This window comes from Pan paniscus, chromosome 11 (genome assembly GCF_029289425.2).
Source record: "Pan paniscus chromosome 11, NHGRI_mPanPan1-v2.0_pri, whole genome shotgun sequence".
Classification (NCBI taxonomy): Eukaryota; Metazoa; Chordata; class Mammalia; order Primates; family Hominidae; genus Pan; species Pan paniscus.
The window spans coordinates 18,360,732-18,378,851 of record NC_073260.2 but is presented as its reverse complement, the minus strand read 5'-3'; the positions used below and the strand labels follow the sequence as shown (position 1 = coordinate 18,378,851).

At 40.6% G+C, this 18,120-nt stretch overlaps 1 protein-coding gene across 2 annotated transcripts in view; it reads right to left on the bottom strand.

The window, feature by feature from the left end:
- Positions 1-18,120, bottom strand: part of C5 (complement C5) — a 123,015-nt gene that overhangs the window by 14,881 nt on the left and 90,014 nt on the right. For both annotated transcript variants that reach the window (XM_024930018.4, XM_055117684.2), the window contains 8 exons: positions 15,677-15,836; positions 14,864-14,959; positions 13,093-13,264; positions 9,684-9,889; positions 7,763-7,915; positions 4,917-4,979; positions 3,159-3,240; positions 2,011-2,068 (listed from right to left, as the gene is read on the bottom strand). In XM_024930018.4, the coding sequence (XP_024785786.2) occupies positions 2,011-2,068; positions 3,159-3,240; positions 4,917-4,979; positions 7,763-7,915; positions 9,684-9,889; positions 13,093-13,264; positions 14,864-14,959; positions 15,677-15,836 (990 nt within the window). The remainder of the gene's footprint in view (positions 1-2,010; positions 2,069-3,158; positions 3,241-4,916; positions 4,980-7,762; positions 7,916-9,683; positions 9,890-13,092; positions 13,265-14,863; positions 14,960-15,676; positions 15,837-18,120) is intronic.

The window sequence follows — 18,120 nt, the reverse complement described above, 5'->3', positions numbered from 1 at the left end:
GGAGTTCAAGACCAGCCTGGCCAACATGCTGAAACCCCATCTCTACTAAAAATAAAAAAATTAGCCAGGCATGGTGGCATGTGCCTGTAATCCCAGCTACTCGGGAGGCTGAGGAAGGAGAATCACCTGAACCTGGGAGGTGGAGGTTGTAGTGAGCCAAGATCACGCCACTGCACTCCAGCCTGGGAGACGGAGTGAAACTCCATCTCAAAAAAAAAAAAAAAAAAAGATGTGGTTTAGATACTGGATTGAACATCAGAGGTTGGGGATTTGAGCCCCTAGCTCTGCCTCTAACTCTGTGAGCATTTGGCAGGCGACTTTATCTCTTTGGGTCTTAGTTTCTTCATTTCCGAAACAAGAGGATTATGATATCATCCCTAAGGTCCTTCTCAGCTCTCATCTTTTGCACAACACTATTGAATTTCCAAGTTATCCACACTGGGTGCATGATTATAAGTAAAATCAGCAAAATGCCATCCACAGATATCACTGTTATTGACAATACAAGAGTTAAGAAAATAGAACACAATAGAAAGGACTGAGGGACGATGGAAAGAACAGGGAAGAAGTCTGTGTTTCAGTCCTGGCTCTACCACTCTCTGATCACACTGTGTGATCACCAAAGCCAAAAGTATATACATATTTTCAAATACCTACATATTCTTTTCTTTTTCTTTTTTTTTTATTTGGAGACAAGGTCTCAATTTTTCGTCCAGGTTGGAGTGCAGTGGCGTGGTCACAGCTCACTGCAGCCTCAACCTCCTGGGCTCAAGCAATCCTCCTGCCTCAGCCTCCTGAGTAGCTGGGACTACAAGTGTGTGCCACCATGTCTGGCTAATTTTTAAAATTTGCTGTAGAGATGGGGTCTGGCTATGGTGCCCAGGCTGTTCTTGAACTCCTGGGCTCAAGCAATTCTCTCTCCTTGGCCTCCCAAAGTGTTGGGATTACAGTATGAGCCACTGTACCCGGCGAAAAACCTACACTTTCATAAATGTTTTAGGATGGTGGCTGTGGTAAGCAGAATAATGGCCCTCAAGGGTGTCCATGTCCTAATCCCCTGAACCTGTGAATATGTTACCTTATGTGGCAAAGAGAACTTTACAGATGTGATTAAATTAAGGATTTGAGATAGGGGGTTATTTGTGCAGGCCTAATGTAAAGACAAGAATCTTTATGAGGAAAGGAAGCAGGAGAGTCAGAGAAGGAGTCGTGATGATGGAAGCAGGGGTCACAGTCAGATTGGAAGATGCTGTGACACTGGTATTGAAGACAGAGAGGGGCCACAAGCCAAAGAACACAGGTAGCCTGTAGAATCTGGAATAGGCAAAGAAATTCTAGAGCTTCCAGAAGGAATACAGCCCTACCCAGCTCCTTGATTTTGGGACTTCTCACCTCTAGAATTGCAAGATAGTAAAACTGTGTTGGTTTAAACCATTACATTTGCAATAAATTGTTACCTAGCAATAACGGGAAACTAATACAGCGGCCAATTGAGGCCTCGATATTTAGTCAGGAGAGGGCTTAACATCAGTGGTTCTCAACCCTGGCTACCATTAGAATGACCTCTGGAGCCCGGGACATTTGGACATCTCTAAGAGCTCTCCAGCTGACTTCAATGTGCAGCTTGAGTTGAGAATCTAGCTGATAATGGATTTTGTTAGGTAAATGCGATTTTTCTAAGTAAGAGAGTAGGGGCTGTTTTTGAGAGAATCTTTTATATTTTTTTCCTAATTTTTTAAATCACATTTCTATCCCTCTGAAAGAGAAAAAATTCATACTACACTGTTTGAATCAGAAGACAAAACAGAGAGAGAAAACTATTACGAGCAAAACCAAGGCTGTTTTTTATGGTAAGTAGCAATTTAAGAATATATATGTTCTGCATTTTTAAACAATTGAACAATTTTGTATCTTCTGGACATACCAAAATTTGAAAATATGTAAAGAAACAATACGTTAACAAAAATGAGAACTTGGAGTCTATGCTCCCCTTTGTGGAAATAGGCTCACCTGGCACATGCTACTATGCGTTTGTAATCAGAGTTTCCGTAGCCTCTGTAGTGGGATGCTGGCACATAAAACAAGAAAACAAACAGACAAATATAAGAGTAAACTGTTTTCAGCTGCTTTGGAACCTGTCAGAACAGAATCATTAATGAGCAAATCTTTGAACACACTTAAAAATGATTTGTGATTTGGAAGTTTAGATACTTTCAGTGGTTCTAATGGAAATTCACGGCTATTGACAATACCAGGAAGTCTTTAAATAATTAATTTAAATAATTAAAGTCTTTAAATAATTAACAGTTCATTGCTCTCAAATAACTTATAATTTAATGAAGAAATTATTAAAGATAAATATGTATTGGTAATATGTTTGGGGGATGTTGGAGGGAGGAAGAACAGATGCCTTAATTTGCTGGTAGTTGGGAAGTTTCCTGTAGGAACAGGCTTCTGAGCAATAGATGGAAAATATCAGGGCAGAGGCAGCAACATTCATTTTGACCCTGGAGGCAATGGGGAGACCAGGAGGACTGGAGTGTGCAAGTGGACTTGCTTTTGGACCAGGAAGGGAGAACCAACCAGCAGAGGGATGTGAGGGCCTTGGGTTAAATAAAAGGGTCAGGGGTACATTTAAAGAAAGGAAGGTACAGGAGAGACTAAAAAAGAAAGGGGCACAGGAGAGACTAAGTTAAAGATGGAGGCAGGGAAATGTTTATTTTCTGGGCCCCTTGGAATACAGAAAGGCTAAGGGATGGAAAACTAACAGGGTGATAAGAGAATTCAAGGTCCCAGATTGGAAGGCTAACACAAAAGTAACAGAAATTCCTGGTTCTGGAATTAGACCTTAATGTGGCTTTACAACTAGTTAACACTCTTTAAAAATAACATAGTCAGTCAAAACAATTTATTGATCAATAGCAAATACATTTATTTAGCTTAGTCATTGTTATTTAATATTAGCTTCCGACTATATTAAAGAGTTATCTATTGTAAAAAATGTAAGTAATATTTACTTGGATGTCAACCTGCTAAAGTATTTGGTTAAGAAATTTCACTTTTTGAGTAAGCACATTTTTACTAATCAGAGAAGCTCTCTATTTATACACATGCTTTATTTTTAGCCAAAATTACAGCGTAAATCCTGCTGTTTTTACCTTCAATATCCTGAGTATCGATTTTCAAATAAAAGCTGCAAACTTCCTCAGAGGTACTGGTTTTGTGAACTACAGTTGTTACCTACATTGGGGACAAGTAAGCAAGAAGATTCTATTTAAAGTGGGAAAGTGACAAAGGTATTATGGCAACACTGCTGCTGCAGATGGGATGCTCGAAGGATCATTTTCATAATCCAGCACAAATGGTGTACATTAGTGACTCATTTTTCCAGCAGCTAGACTTTAAGCAAACTCCATAATCTAAACCTGAGAGGCCCAAAGTAAGCAAAAAATGACTTCTGGCCGGTCAGAAGCTTGGTCTAAATTCCATGCAGTCAAATCTGGGCACCTCACTCTACAGGAGAGTTCCCAAGGTTCTTGTTTTGAACCTTTCCACTTTAATTTTACACACAACACCACAAGGCTAAGAAGTGTGGGTTTCTTCCAGCCACACACCATCATGGCAAACAACAAATTATAGGTGTGTATGAATGGGCAGAGGTGCTGCCAGAAGTAGATATATTGACACCAACCAGAAGTGGCAGAAAAGTGGACAATCTCTCCTCCCCCATATAAACTTACAACAGTCCTTGAAGGAATGAATGTACTAAAGATAAGAGCGTGATTAAAATTATTAATAGGATGTTAATTTATGCTCAGAACATGCAATTTAAGAATGCATGAACATACTTAAACAGCCTAGAAAAATTTGCACCTGCCAGCCGGGCGTGGTGGCTCGCGCCCATAATCCCAGCACATTGGGAGGTCAAGGTGGACGGATCACTTGAGGTCAGGAGTTTGAGACCAGCCTGGTCAACATGGTGAAACTCCGTCTCTACTAAAAATACAAAAATTAGCCGGGCGTAGTGGCATGTGCCTGTAATCCCACCTACTTGGGAGGCTGAGGCAGGAGAATTGCTTGAACCTGGGAGGCGGAGTTTGCAGTGAGCCAAGATTGCACCACTGCACTCTAGCCTGGGTGACAGAGCAAGACTCCATCTCAAAAAAAAAAAAAAAGAAAAAAAATTGCAACTGCCAAGTGGCTAAAATGAAGAAATAAGTCTTTATGAATAACACATAAATCCCCCAAAATCCTGGATAAATGAGATGGGATAGAAAACATATATATATACAATGCACATATGTACACAGATATATGTATATACACACATGCCATATGCGTATACACATATATAATCATAAAATTATATATCTCTATAAATATATATAATTTCTATAAGTATACAGAATGTATACATATAAGGATTAAATTTTTTTGTGTGTGTGAGACGGAGTCTTGCTCTGTTGCCAGGCTGCAGTGCAGTTGTGCCATCTCGGCTCACTGCAACCTCTGCCTCCCAGGTTCAAGTGATTCTCCTGCCTCAGCCTCTGAGTAGCTGGGAATACAGGCGCACGCCACCATGCCCGGCTAATTTTTTGTATTTTTAGTACAGACGAGGTTTCACCGTGTTAGCCAGGGTGGTCTTGATCTCCTGACCTCGTGGTCTGCCCGCCTAGGCCTCCCAAAGTGCTGGGATTAAAGGCGTGAGCCACCACGCCTGACCAACATTGTTATTTTCAAAAAAATTGTGAGGATAGTTACAAAGATTGCTAGAAAGATTTACATAAGTGAATCCCACTTTAGTCATGGTTACCCAAGCCCAGATTTCTGTGACTTTGTGGCAAAGCTCCTAACTTTTATGTTACCTAGTACAAATGGACACATAACTCGTTATTGGATATCAATTAAATACTTACATGTACTGTAGCCAAGCCACTGCCAAATCCTGTACTGACAATGAGGTCATCATTGAGAAGCACCTGGAAAGATAATAGAGAAACCATGCTTTCTTTCATCATTTGATAGGGAGGGAGGATAGAGCTATGAAAAGTGGGTTGACATGTACCAGCCTCCTCTCTCAGAGCTTTTCTGAGAGTAACTGGATGAGACACTGAAAATCCTATGCCCATGGCAGGTGCTAAACAAGGCTGGTATTTCCCCTTTCCCTTCTACATGTAAATAAGATGTCTGAGATCTCCTGAGTGAACCAACAAAAGCAACATGTCAGAGGTCACTTCTGGTTACATTTTCATTTACATATGGCTATGGTAAACCTGGATCTTCATCTCCTTTTGCCAACTGAATAAATTCCTTTCTGTGCCTAGCTCAGGAATCAGCATCCTGTGTGCCAATGGAGATCGTTTTCATTAGAACCCAGAGCAGGGAACCTCCACATAACTTGAAAGCGGGTGCATCTATCTTTGGTCCTCTCTGAGCTCCTCCTTTGCACCCCTTTTCCATCTCTTGATGATTTATCTTTTCCACTTGTCACCGCCTTTGTTTGCAGAAACCCCTGGTACCCCACCCCAAACCACTAGCACCCCACTCAAGCCTGCCAAATCCTTAGTTGCTGCTGCTCTTCTTCCCACTCTGCTAGGAGGAAACTGAAGACATAAACGGAGTTAAGTCATTCTCCTCTCCAGAGAAACTCTGTCATCCAAATGCTCCCTAATTTGTGGAAAGTACAGGAGAGATAATTTTGAGCCCAAGGGGTTGGCACTTCCTTTACTCCAAGCCTCCCCTTTCCTTTGCTTAGCACAATAATGCAAGAGGGATTGGGCATATCTTAAAGTTTCTCAATCCTTCCTTCAAATTTTAGTAAATGTAGGAAAGTAGGTCAACATTCTTGTTCTCCCTGATAGAATATAGCAGCATTTGTTGGAAAACAGGTGTCTTGAGATACTGCATGTGAAAAGCATGCATGACAAATAAGTTTGGGAAATGCTGTGCACTGTGCCCTGCCTCTGCCCCTTTTCACACCCAGAGTCACCACACTTAATCACATACATGTTACAGAACAGGGGAATTCTGGATTAAAGAACTTGTTTAACTTAATTTAAATTAATTTGTTTAACTTAATTAATGCACACTCAACCACCTAACACTCTTTCATGGAACACATTTCAGGAAATGCTGGAGCAGAAAATTCCACACTGGATAATAACAGCCCAGGTTTTACATGGAAGCAGCATCCTGGGCTGGGGTTTAAATTTTGTTAGGATGACAAGGGGCCTCTTACAGCATTATCCCTATAGAGAAGAATAATTTCAGCTACCTCAGGTAGCTGGAAGGTCAAGAGATCCTTCTTAGAGCTTAGACTCAGAACATGAATCTCCGGTGAACTCTAAATGATCCCAGGGAAAGGAGACATATTCCCAAACTAGGGACCACAAGCACAAATGCCTGCAGAGGCCCGGGCACAAAGCAGATATGAACATAAATGCACATGCATACGTCCTGTGACTGGTGGGGACTGCAGTAAATTGTAGAAGCCATGCCAATGCCTGGTGCTTTGCTGCCAGGTCTTTTGGTTTATCAAGGGAAGTTGGGAATCAGGTTTTTATTTGAAATATCTGGATCCTTAAATGTTGGCATATATCTATGTCTATGTTTATATCCATATTCTTTTTTTTCAGTATGGGCCACCAGTTTGCAATTTTTGCATTAAATTTTATTTCTCTGCTGGGCATGGTGGCTCACACCTGTAATCCCAGCACTTTGGGAGGCCAAGGTGGGTGGATCACCAGAGGTCAGGAGTTTGAGACCAGCCTGGCCAAATGGTGAAACCCCATATCTACCAAAAATACAAAAAATGAGCCAGGTGTGGTGGCAGGCGCCTATAATCCCGCCTGCTTGGGAGGCTGAGGCAGGAGAATTGCTTGAACCCAGGAGGTTGCGGTGAGCCGAGGTTGTGCCATTGCACTCCAGCCTGGGCAACAAGAGCGAAACTCCATCTCAAAAAAAAAAAAATTATTTCTCATGCTTGTTTACTTTTAACAAACACCAATTTGTGAAGGATGTCAACAATGAGGACTATTTCCAATTACTGTACATTTAAATATACTTTAAAATAATGCAAACACAGTAATTAGAAAAATATGTATCAGCAGCTATATGTGGGCAGCTAATATTAACATAGAACCCAGTTTTTCCAACATGTCTTGTTCTTTGTGAAATTTTCATAAGCCATCAAAGTTACCACCTTTAAAAATCCAGCAGTAGCAAAGGACATGGGGCAAGGAGCTGGGGACCCTAAAGGCCAACTCCAACCTGGCCACAGTCTGCATGTATGACCAGGGCCAGAAGGGACCACCAGCAGCCTCCCAGACATGCCTTCCCTCTTACGCTCACTGTACTGCTCTGTGCGCTGTTATCTATGTCTGGAATGTTCTTCCTTTTTCTTCACTTGGCTAACTCATTCTGATTTTTTCAGATTTAACCCACACATCTGGACACATCTGACGAACTCCCTCCATCTTTCAGCCAGGATCAGGAGGGCCCCTCTGTACTTCCATGTACCTATCAAGACTCTTATTTTTCACTATCTGCTTAAATGACAATCTCCCTGCACTACGCTGATTGTTTGTGTTTTATTTTTGAATCCTCAGTGCCCAGGATATAGCAGGCATCCCTGTTTAGGACACAGCTGACATTCAATATATGTTTAAGTAGTGAAGAGACAGATTTATAAAATAAAGAGTGGAACAGATGATTTCAATGGTCTCAGCCAATTGTAAAATACTACACAAAGTTCTTCATTTACCTCTACTGGCCTCCCAAGGAAATTCTTGTCTGTCATTTTATAATTATGTAAGGCACCTTTATGCTTGTAAGAAACATCGATGTCCATACTCAAGCGGAGTTGTTTAACCAGGAGTGAATATTCCGTCAGGCCCTCAATGGCATTGATTGTGTCCTGTCAGCAATCAGCAAGGCACAAAAATATGTTTAGTTTATTTATGTACTCCCTATTTACAAATGCCCTTTTTATGAGAGGGTAGGGCAGCATTGTCTGGAGATGAAACTCCAGCTGACTCAGTAAGACTGGTTAAGAGCCCCATTGTGGAGGTGGAAGAAAGGTCTCTCCCTCCTCAATAAAGATGCTGTTAGCAGGGACAGGAAGGAAGTGTGGCCTCAGATCTGGGTCCTCTATATATTCTGCAAATGTAACCTCAGGCAAGTCACTGTTTGCAGAATTCGTCTGAGTCTTTGAACAATTATCTCTTCCTCATCCTTTAGTCTGACCTTAAGTATCTCCACAACAAGGCCATAAACTCCCCTTTCCCGTTATTCTCTGTTTTAAGGTTCCCTTTTTGCCCTTTCTAGCATTCATCTCAATTTGTAATGCTTTTATTTATAGTTTATTGTTGGCCTACCCCACTGCAATATAAGATTCGTGAGGCAAGTAGGTAATATATTTTTCTTGGCGCCTGCTGTGGTTTGAATGTGTCCCCCAAAGTTCATGTGTTGGAAAGCTTGGTCCCCAGTGTGGCAGTGTTAGGAGGTGAGGCCTAATGGGAGGTGTTTGGGTCATGGGGGGTACCACTTTCATAAATGGATTAATGCTGCTTATTATAGAAGTGAATTTGTTATAAAAAGATGAGTTTATACCCCACTCCCACCAACCCTCCACTCTGCCTTCTCTTTGCCCTTCCACCATGGAATAATGCAACAAGAATGCCTGCACCAGGTGCAGCCCCCCTGATCTTGGACTTCCTAGGACCCAGAACCATGAGGTAATAAATTTCTGTCCATTATAAATTATCCAGTGTGTCATTTTTTCTGTTACAGCAACACACAATGGACTAAGGCAATGTCCATTGCATTTAGCAGGTACATAAATATTTGTTGAAGGAATAAATGAATAAACTTTATCTTTCTGGACCTCATCTTTCTCATCTATAAATCTGAGAAACATGACTAGATCAGAGATGTTAAACAATGTGGCCATTCCCTCTGCCTGTATCTGTGGCGGCAAATGCTAATCAATAGGGCAGTCTTTTCTGCTAACCCTATAATTGTACCCAAAATAAAACACATTACATGGTCAGTAAATTAATACTGAAGGCCCTCTCTACATCTAAATTACATATATATAAATATACACACTCCATCATTATCTAAACATCCAGGCAACAGGGAAGATATTAACATTCGATCTAAACTTTGAATATAAACATGTATTATATGACTACATAATAATTAGTTGTAATAAAAATACATACTCAAATGAGTTTACATTAAATAGCTAGATAGATTAACATATAACAATCAGTATTTCTCCCACTTTTTATTTATTTCGTTGTGGAGAAGGAGCATCAGTACCTTTGTCTACATGGCAACCACTATTTATTACATAGGATATGATATAATTGCCAATAACCTTACTAGCCTTTCATGGTGATTTAGAATCATGAAGGAAGTACTGGGCTTAAAGTCAAGAGACATGAGTTCTGATTCTGGCTCTGCCATGAATTCCCTGAGTAAAACTCCCTGGGCTAATTTCCTCTTCTGTATAATAAGAGTGTTGACGCAGATAACCTGTAGGGGTCCTTCAATTCTAGGCATTATTCATATCTATTGCATGCTCATTTGGTGGACAAAGGCATGGAGACCAGATGAGTGTGGTGTGGGAGAAAATAAAAATGTCTACAGGGAGATGAAACAAGACAAAGAAATGTTACCTGGGTTGAATAAAAGCCACCTCCATACCTCTGCTCTTCTGATAGCCATTTGATGACTGGGTTAACATAATTTATGTCTTTCAAGTTCAGACTGGTGAGTAAAGCATAGGCAGTTGTTTCTACCATACGTGCCGTACCAGTGTTAGGTACAGAGCTGTCTTTATGTTGAAGATTGTCTTTCCAAAAACGATAAATGGGTGGATTACCTGAACATCAACAAATTCCATTCATTAATATGATTAAAAATGTGAATTTGACATAATAATTCTACCAGGTGTATTATGGCCTTCCAGTTTCTAGAAGCTACTTACTTTTTCTTGTTAGAGGAACTTCCTGAAGATGACCAATGCAAAACGAGATCCCTTAATATGGTATTACTTGTCTTTACACATTGAGCATCCCTAATCTGAAAATCTGAAATATGAAATGCCCCAAAAATCTGAAAGTTTTTGAGCTCTGACATGATGCCACAGGTGGGTAATTTCACCCCTGACCTCATGTGATGGGTCACAATCAAAATGCAGCCAAAACTTTGTTTCATGCACAAAATTATTGAAAATAGTGTGTAAAATTACTTTCAAGCTGTGTGTAAAGTATATATGAAACATAAATGAATTTCATGTTTAGACTTGAGTCCCATCCCCAAGATATATCATTATGTATATGTAAATATTCCAAAATCTGAAAAAAATCTGAAATCTGAAATACTTCTGGTCCCAAGCAGTTCAGATCAGGAACACTCAACCTATTTTTTGTTTTTTGTGTGTGTGTGTTTTGAGACAGGATCTTGCTGGCACCCAGGCTGGAGTGCAGTGGTGTGATTGTAGCTCACTGCAGCCTCAATCTCTTGGGCTCAGTGATTCTCCCACCTCAGCTTCCTGAGTGGCTGGGACTATAGGGGTGTGCCACCATGCCCGGTTATGTTATCCAGCCTGGTCTCAAACTACTGGGCTCAAGCAATCCTCCTACCTTGGCCTTCCAAAGTACTGGGATTACAGGCATAAACCACTGCACCCGGCCTCAATCTGTATTTTAAAATCAACATAGTACACATGTACTAGGAAGGGGCAGTTTAGTAGAGTGGAAAGTGCAATAAACTGGTATTGCACCCAGCTTCTAGTCTTTCTTTTGTTGCTAACTTACCATGTCACTTTGGGCAAATTCCTTTAGTTCTGTGTGACTCAATTTCCTAATACCAATAGTATAGATAATACTTTCTTCCATGCAGTGAAACTCAAATGAAATACTAAAGTAAAAGATTTTGTAAACTAGAAAGCACCATGCATATATAACGGATTATTATTATTATTATTATTATTATTATTATTATTACTGACACTAAAAAATAAACTGGAGAACCTTTTTCCCGATAGGAAAATTTACATCCTGGAAATTATGAGATTAAACCTAAAGCCTTAGTTCAGTCTTTCATTATTTCTTTCCAATTTAAAGCACTCAAGACAATTTCGTACATGCAGCACTTTTCATAAATTAGGCTATAAATTATATTTGTTATTTAAACCTGTAAACCTCAAATCCTTTTTGGAACAAACTATTTGTTTTAAAAAAAAGTAATGCACATTTGGAAATCATATTTGAAGGTTAGTAAAAATTTTGATGTGTATGTTTATAATTCATAACTACATTATTTGCATGACCTTGAAAATGATATTGACCCTTCCTCTCAGAGTCTCAGATTTGCTGTATTTAAAATGAAGAGTTGAGTTTAGGATTTTAAAGAAACCCAACTGGAACAACTCTTGGATTATTAAGTTCCCTTCTAGATCTTAAATTTTATGATTTTATGACCCATATCTCACAATACCCAAGACATTTCTTTTGTGTTATTTTTGAAGTATCGTACAAGTGGTTTTGAGGCATATGTTAAAATATAGTAATTTTAAAATGATGGCACAAATCATATTTTGTAGATGGTCATAAACCTCAGTAAGATTTATAAAGCCTTAGCTAGAAGAGGACTCCAAAGTGCCCAATCATGCTAATAATCACTGCTACTCTCTTTCTATTTTTTGTCTCTTGACCTATAGGAAGCAGTATCTTTATTCTTCAAAACCAAACACATACTTTTATAGCAAACCTGGTAAAATATAAGCCAGGTCATGCAGTCCTTTGCTCAAAATCCCCCAGTGGCTCCCCTTTTCACTCTCAAAGCTGAAATTAAAGTTCTAGGGCTCCTTCTGGTCCCCACAGCACATTGCTGTGGATAAGACATGGGCACTCCTTGCTCTAGGTGGAAGCAGCCCTAAACTAGGGTATGTGGCCGGGGGAGTGGAGCACAGGCTAGATTTCAGCCTCGATTCACTTGATTGCTTAGGTACTTTGTCCACTGCACAACTGTTTACAGAAGCCCTGAAGAGTCTCTCTAATGCCTTAAATGACCTTCCCTTGCTCCCTCACTTTTTCCTTACCTGACCTCACTTCCTACTCCTCTTCTCACTCCTCTGCAGTCACACTGGCCTCCTTGCCATTCTTGGAGCACCAGGCATGCCCATGCCTCAGGGCATTTGCACGTGCTGTTCTCCACCAGGTACATCCTTCTAGATAGCCACAGGAATTGCTTCTTCACCTCCTTTCAGCTCTTGACTCAAACACCATCCTCTCAGTGAAACTTAAGCCCAGTCAGCTTGTCTAAAATTACAATGCATCCTCTCACCTTATTTTCTTTCCCTGCTCTATTTTTCTTCATATCAGCCATCACCATCTATTCATAAAGCTTTATTTATTTATCATGTTTGTGTCTCCCCAGTTAGAATTTAAGTTTCATGATGGCCTGGATTTTGGGGAGCCTGTTTTGTTTATTCCTTTATTCCCAGAGACTGGAATAGTGCCAGGTATATACGGGGTGTCCAGGGTGTACATAGGATACTCAATGCATATTTATTGAATAAAGGAATAAATAGAGGACAGGTGTGGTGGCTCATGCCTGTGATCCTAGCACTTTGGAAGGCTGAGGCAGTAGGAGTGCTTGAGCCCAGGCATTTGAGATCATCCGGGGAAACACAGTGAGACTCGTATCTGCAAAATATAAAAAAAAGTAACTGGGTTCAGTGGTGGGCACCTGTAGTCCCAGCTACTTGGGAGGCTGAGGTGGGAAGATCACTTGAGCCCAGGAGATCGAGGCTGCAGTGAGCCACGATCATGCCACTGCACTCCAGCCTGGGTGACAGAGCGAGAACCTGTCTTAAAAAAAAGAATAAATATTTGCTGAATGAATGCATGAATAAATGAATGAATAACAGCACACATTACATCGTATTGTGACGGTTTGTTCCTTGAGGACAGGAATTGCATCTTACTCAAGTTCACATGTCACCACCCACTTCCCAGACTTAGCAGACTTTATGTCTTAGTGAACACTCACTGAATACATGTATGGAACAAGTTATACCTTTAACCAAAGCTTCTCTCTTCAAAGCTGAAACAATTGAACGAAACTGTGGGTGAGTTTTATCTCCCAGGGAAAGAGCATACGCAGAAATGGCCAATGTAAAGGTGCTCTGGGCTGGCAGTGTATTTTCAAGCAGAAAGTTGTCAGCTTTAATTAGAGCTGTGTCGATTTTCTGGAAACAAGAGAAGATACTTCAGTTTCTATGCCAAGCAACCACCTATCAATTGATACGAACTACCCTCAGATCCCACTATCCTGGAGCAAGCAATATGGGGGTGAAAAGAGGACTGACCTAATGGAAATGGATGGCTTCTCAGTGAAGCAAATCCCTCCGAGAGAAGGAGCAGAGCATAATCTTGGAAGGGACAATGAGGTTGTCCAAATCAGGTTAAGCTTTTTGCCTCTGAATTCTCACTTTCCTTTTAGAGGTTTTGTGCCTTTAGTTTCTGAGTACACCATCAGACCTAGCCTCCAGGAAGAAAAGGCACCGAGCATAGACACAATTTTTTTTTTTTTTTTTGAGACGGAGTCTCGCTCTGTCGCCCAGGCTGGAGTGCAGTGCTGCGATCTCGGCTCACTGCAAGCTCCGCCTCCCAGGTTCACGCCATTCTCCTGCCTCAGCCTCCGGAGTAGCTAGGACTACAGGCGCCCCGCCACCACGCCCGGCTAATTTTTTTTTTTTTTTTTTTTTTTTTTTTGTATTTTTGGTACAGACGGGGTTTCACCGTGTTCGCCAGGATGGTCTCAATCTCCTGACCTTGTGATCCGCCCGCCTCGGCCTCCCAAGTGCTGGGATTACAGGCGTGAGCCACTGCACCCGGCCCATAGACACAACTTTTATTGTTCCCTCTCAGCGTAGTTGCAACAGGCACACAGGTTCAAAAGGAGTTACACTTAAAAAAATAAATAAATAAAACAATAAGTAGCAGAAAGAAACCCTAACTGCCACAGTACTTTTAGATCCTAAGAATGCCTGGGTAAATAGTCCCGATCACTAGTCCTGACGCCACCAAAATGGTTGTGTTGGGCAAGTGGGCCAGCAGAAAGCCTGCTGCAATGCTGCTAACATCCTGCCTGCCTCCTCTCCCAGCTCCACATGCATCTCTCACCCATGTGGCCACTAGGTGCCTGGGAACTAGTCTTCATTGATTATTTTGTCTTGTTAAGCTTTTGAAACAAACTGAAAACAAATAGTTTTGTTTTGTGCTTCCAGTTTTGCAAATCCACTTGAGATTTTCCATCTCAACCTTGGAAATCTTCTATGTTGATTTACTTAGGTGGCTCATCACTTTTCTCCCGTTTCCAAGCAAATGTTGTTTGGAAGGATTTGGAGGATACACATTTGCTGTTGTGTATCCTCAGTACTTGCATGATACAGAATGCTTTCACTATAGGATAACAGTAACATATAAAGCAGGATTTAGCAAAGATAAGACAGAGAAGCTGGGGGCACTGGATCATTCTTCCATCCCAGTCCCAGCTATCAGTTTTAGACCCAGCTCTACAATTTATTAGCCTGTGACACTGGGAAACTGAATTCACCTTACTTAGTCCTCAGCTTTCTCAACTGTCGATGAGTAGGTTGGACTAGGTGGTCTCTAATATCTATCATTGTTCTGAAATCTTTCAATTCTGGAGTTTAAGTTATTTTCAAGTTATTGGAAAGAAGGAAAAGAAGCTTTTGAAACAAAAGGTCTTCTGATTGGTGGCCCCTCCAGTATATAGTACAGAAATAGATGATGGGTGTGAGAGAAAGAAAACTCTTACTTACCACCAGGGGGCATATATCGAAAGCCTTTCTAATTCCAATCACAGTAAAGGCTGTAAGATACAAGCTGTTCTCTCGGGCTTCAACAGGCAAGGTACCCTAAAAAGAAGCAATGTTTTAAAAGGGGAGTGAAATGGTGTCTTTAAGGTGAAATGACCTGATTCTACTCTGTTTTTTGTTTGTTTGTTTGAGATGGAGTCTCACTCTGTCACCCAAGCTGGAGTGCAATGGCTTGATCTTGGCTCACTGCAACCTCCGCCTCCCGGGTTCAAGCCATTCTCCGGCCTCAGGCTTCTGAGTAGCTGGTACTACAGGCGTGCACTACCACGCGCGGCTAATTTTTGTATTTTTAGTAGAGACGGGGTTTCACCATATTGATCAGGCTGGTTTTGAACTCCTGACCTCATGATCCGCCCGCCTTAGCCTCCCAAAGTGCTGCAATTACAGGCGTGAGCCACCGCACCTGGCCTCTACTCTGTGTTATAAGCCTTATCTCCCACTCTTTCCCTTCCTGCTTCCCATTTCTCAATAAGCCCTGGGTCTGTCTCGCTTGAGTGCTTTCACTTGCCCATCTCCCTCCATCCCGTTAAACGAGAGGTCTAAGATATCACTTCTCTGATCTCTAGTGAACTGTCTGAAGATCGCTTCACTTCAGATATTATGGGAAAGACCTTTGTATATTTTGCTTGTTCACAAAAGGAATTTCTTGCAGAATTACATTTTTTTCCTTCTTCTTCTTCATCCTCCCATAATCAGATGAGAATAAAACTCAAACTAAATAAAACTATTGCTAATTTGTGCATTTGGTTTCCTTACCTGTAATTTTATTGGTTGATACTGTGAATTTTCCTTGAAAGATCCATTATCTAATTGATAATTCTCAACTAGCCACAATAAAGAATTACAAATTGAATTTTGGTTCTGCTCTACGTATTTATTTACTTGTCCAAGTACTCTTAAAGCAAAAGCTGTTAACCTTTAAGACAAAATCAAATAAACAAATATTTAGAACGCTGAATCCCTTTTGACTTTCAATTAATTTATACAACTTTATTCTTTAAAAGAAAATAACATTTTAAAACATGCAATTCCAAAGTAAGTCATCATTTTACAAAGGAAGGGAAGATTTTTGGAATACCTCCAAAACATTCGGTAAACAAATGTGAACAGCACATCTTCTGTGATTACAACATTGTCCGCTAGCACACAAGCTAAAAATTGATTCCTGATGATAAGAATTACACTCTAAAGTTAAAGATAACAGAGATAAAATAAATAGTTTTGAGTCAAGGCATTGACCTATGAACATGAGACATGAAAGAGTAAATCACAAAATTCTAGATTGTAAAATTTGTGCATTCCATGGAATCTAAATTCCTATCTGAGGCCCCAAGTCCCCTTTCCCAATGTCCCTGGAGTGTTTATCTCACTTGTCCTTGAGTGCTGCCATTGACACAGAACTTACTACCCCACAGGAAATTTTAATGATCATTATTACTTAGTCAAAAAGCAATTTCAAGTCTCTACTAATACCCATCGAAGAGTATCAGAGAGGATTGGGTTCATCCCCCCATAACATCTCTTCACTCTCTCAGTCGCCCAGGAGGCTCCACTCCCTAGGTCCTCAAATGTCTGAGACTCAGACCACTTGACTTGCTCTCCCACTTCCCCCACTTAAAAAATTTGTGTTTCTTTTTCATTTTCATTTTTAAAATGTATTTTAAGCATTTTTTTAAAGAGGTAAAACCCTCACATGATTCAAAAATCCAAAAGTGAAGCCTGGGCGTCATAGTGAGACATTGTCTCTACAAAAAATGCAAAACATTAGCCAGATGTGGTGGCAGGCACCTATAGTCTCAGCTACTTGGAAGGCTGAGGTGGGAGAATTGCTTGAGCCCAGGAGGTAGAGGCTGCAGTAAGCTGAGATCCTGCCACTGCATCCAGCCTGAGTGAGAGAACTTAAAAAAAAAAAAAATCCAAAAGCACAAAGGGATATTTTATGAAAAGTCTCCTTCTAGCAGTCCCTGTCCCCCTCCACCTCCCAACAGAAGATGACCATTGTTTCTTGTGCATTCTTCCAAATAGTAGATACAAGATATATAGTAGATACAAGATATAGCCTTCCCATCTACCTTTCCATCCCAACCACACCAAAATAGTGGGAGAATGTTTACATTATCCTGTACTTGGCTTTTTTTCCATTTAGTAATATGCCTTAGAGATCTATCTTAATACATAAAGTTTCCTTGTTCTTTTACAAGTGATTTTATACATTAAATTATAGTATTTTGGTACAGATGCACCAAAGCTATTTAAGCCATTTCCCTTTCTGTAGACATTTAGGTTGTTCTCAGTCTTTGCTCTAATTGATTTAATTATTTTAAAGATTTTTTTTGATATTAATCGGAACTTGCCCCTCCACAACTAGGTGCCTTTTCCTAATTCTTTCTCTAGAAACATCAGAAATTTATTTTCTATTCTATTGACTTTTAGGGGGTAACAGTTGAGAGCTCCTCTCTTTTTAATCCTCCCACACTGCTCTCAAGGATGAGAAATACTTCTACGGATTGCTCAGGTTCAAGGACACTCACGTTTTCAAAGATTGGCCCACATTTTACATTGGGTCTCTCTTGGGATTTTGGCTTTTGGAAGTCTCTCTTCTTTTAGCAGGCTAGAAAGGCATATGAGTGCAGTTATACGGCCAGGCTGCCTCTCCACTTATCTATCATCTGTATATATAAAGATGCTATAGTTACATCTTTGAAAAAAGGCAATGGCAATAAATAGAAACAATGGACTCATCCTTTGGGATCAATTATAAAGATTAAATATATGAACATACTTAAAATAGTTCTGGATTATAGTAAGTATTCAATAGGTATAAGCTCTTACTTCCTTTTTTTTTTTCTTTTTTTTTTCAGACGGACTCTCCGTTGCCCAGGCTGGAGTGCAATGGCGCAATCTTGGCTCACTACAGCTTCCACCTCCCAGGTTCAAGTGATTCTCCTGCCTCAGCCTCCTGAGTAGGTGGGACTACAGGCACGTGCCACCATGCCAAGCTAATTTTTGTATTTTTAGTAGAGACAGGGTTTCACCATGTTGGCCAGGCTGGTCTCAAACTCCTGACCTCAGGTGATCCACCCACCTCAGCCTCCCAAAGTGCTGGGATTATAGGTGTGAGCCACTGCACCTGGTTTTTATAAGCTCTTACTCCTATCTCTCTTTCTCTTTGGTACTCTTGGGTGTCTCATCCCTGGTGT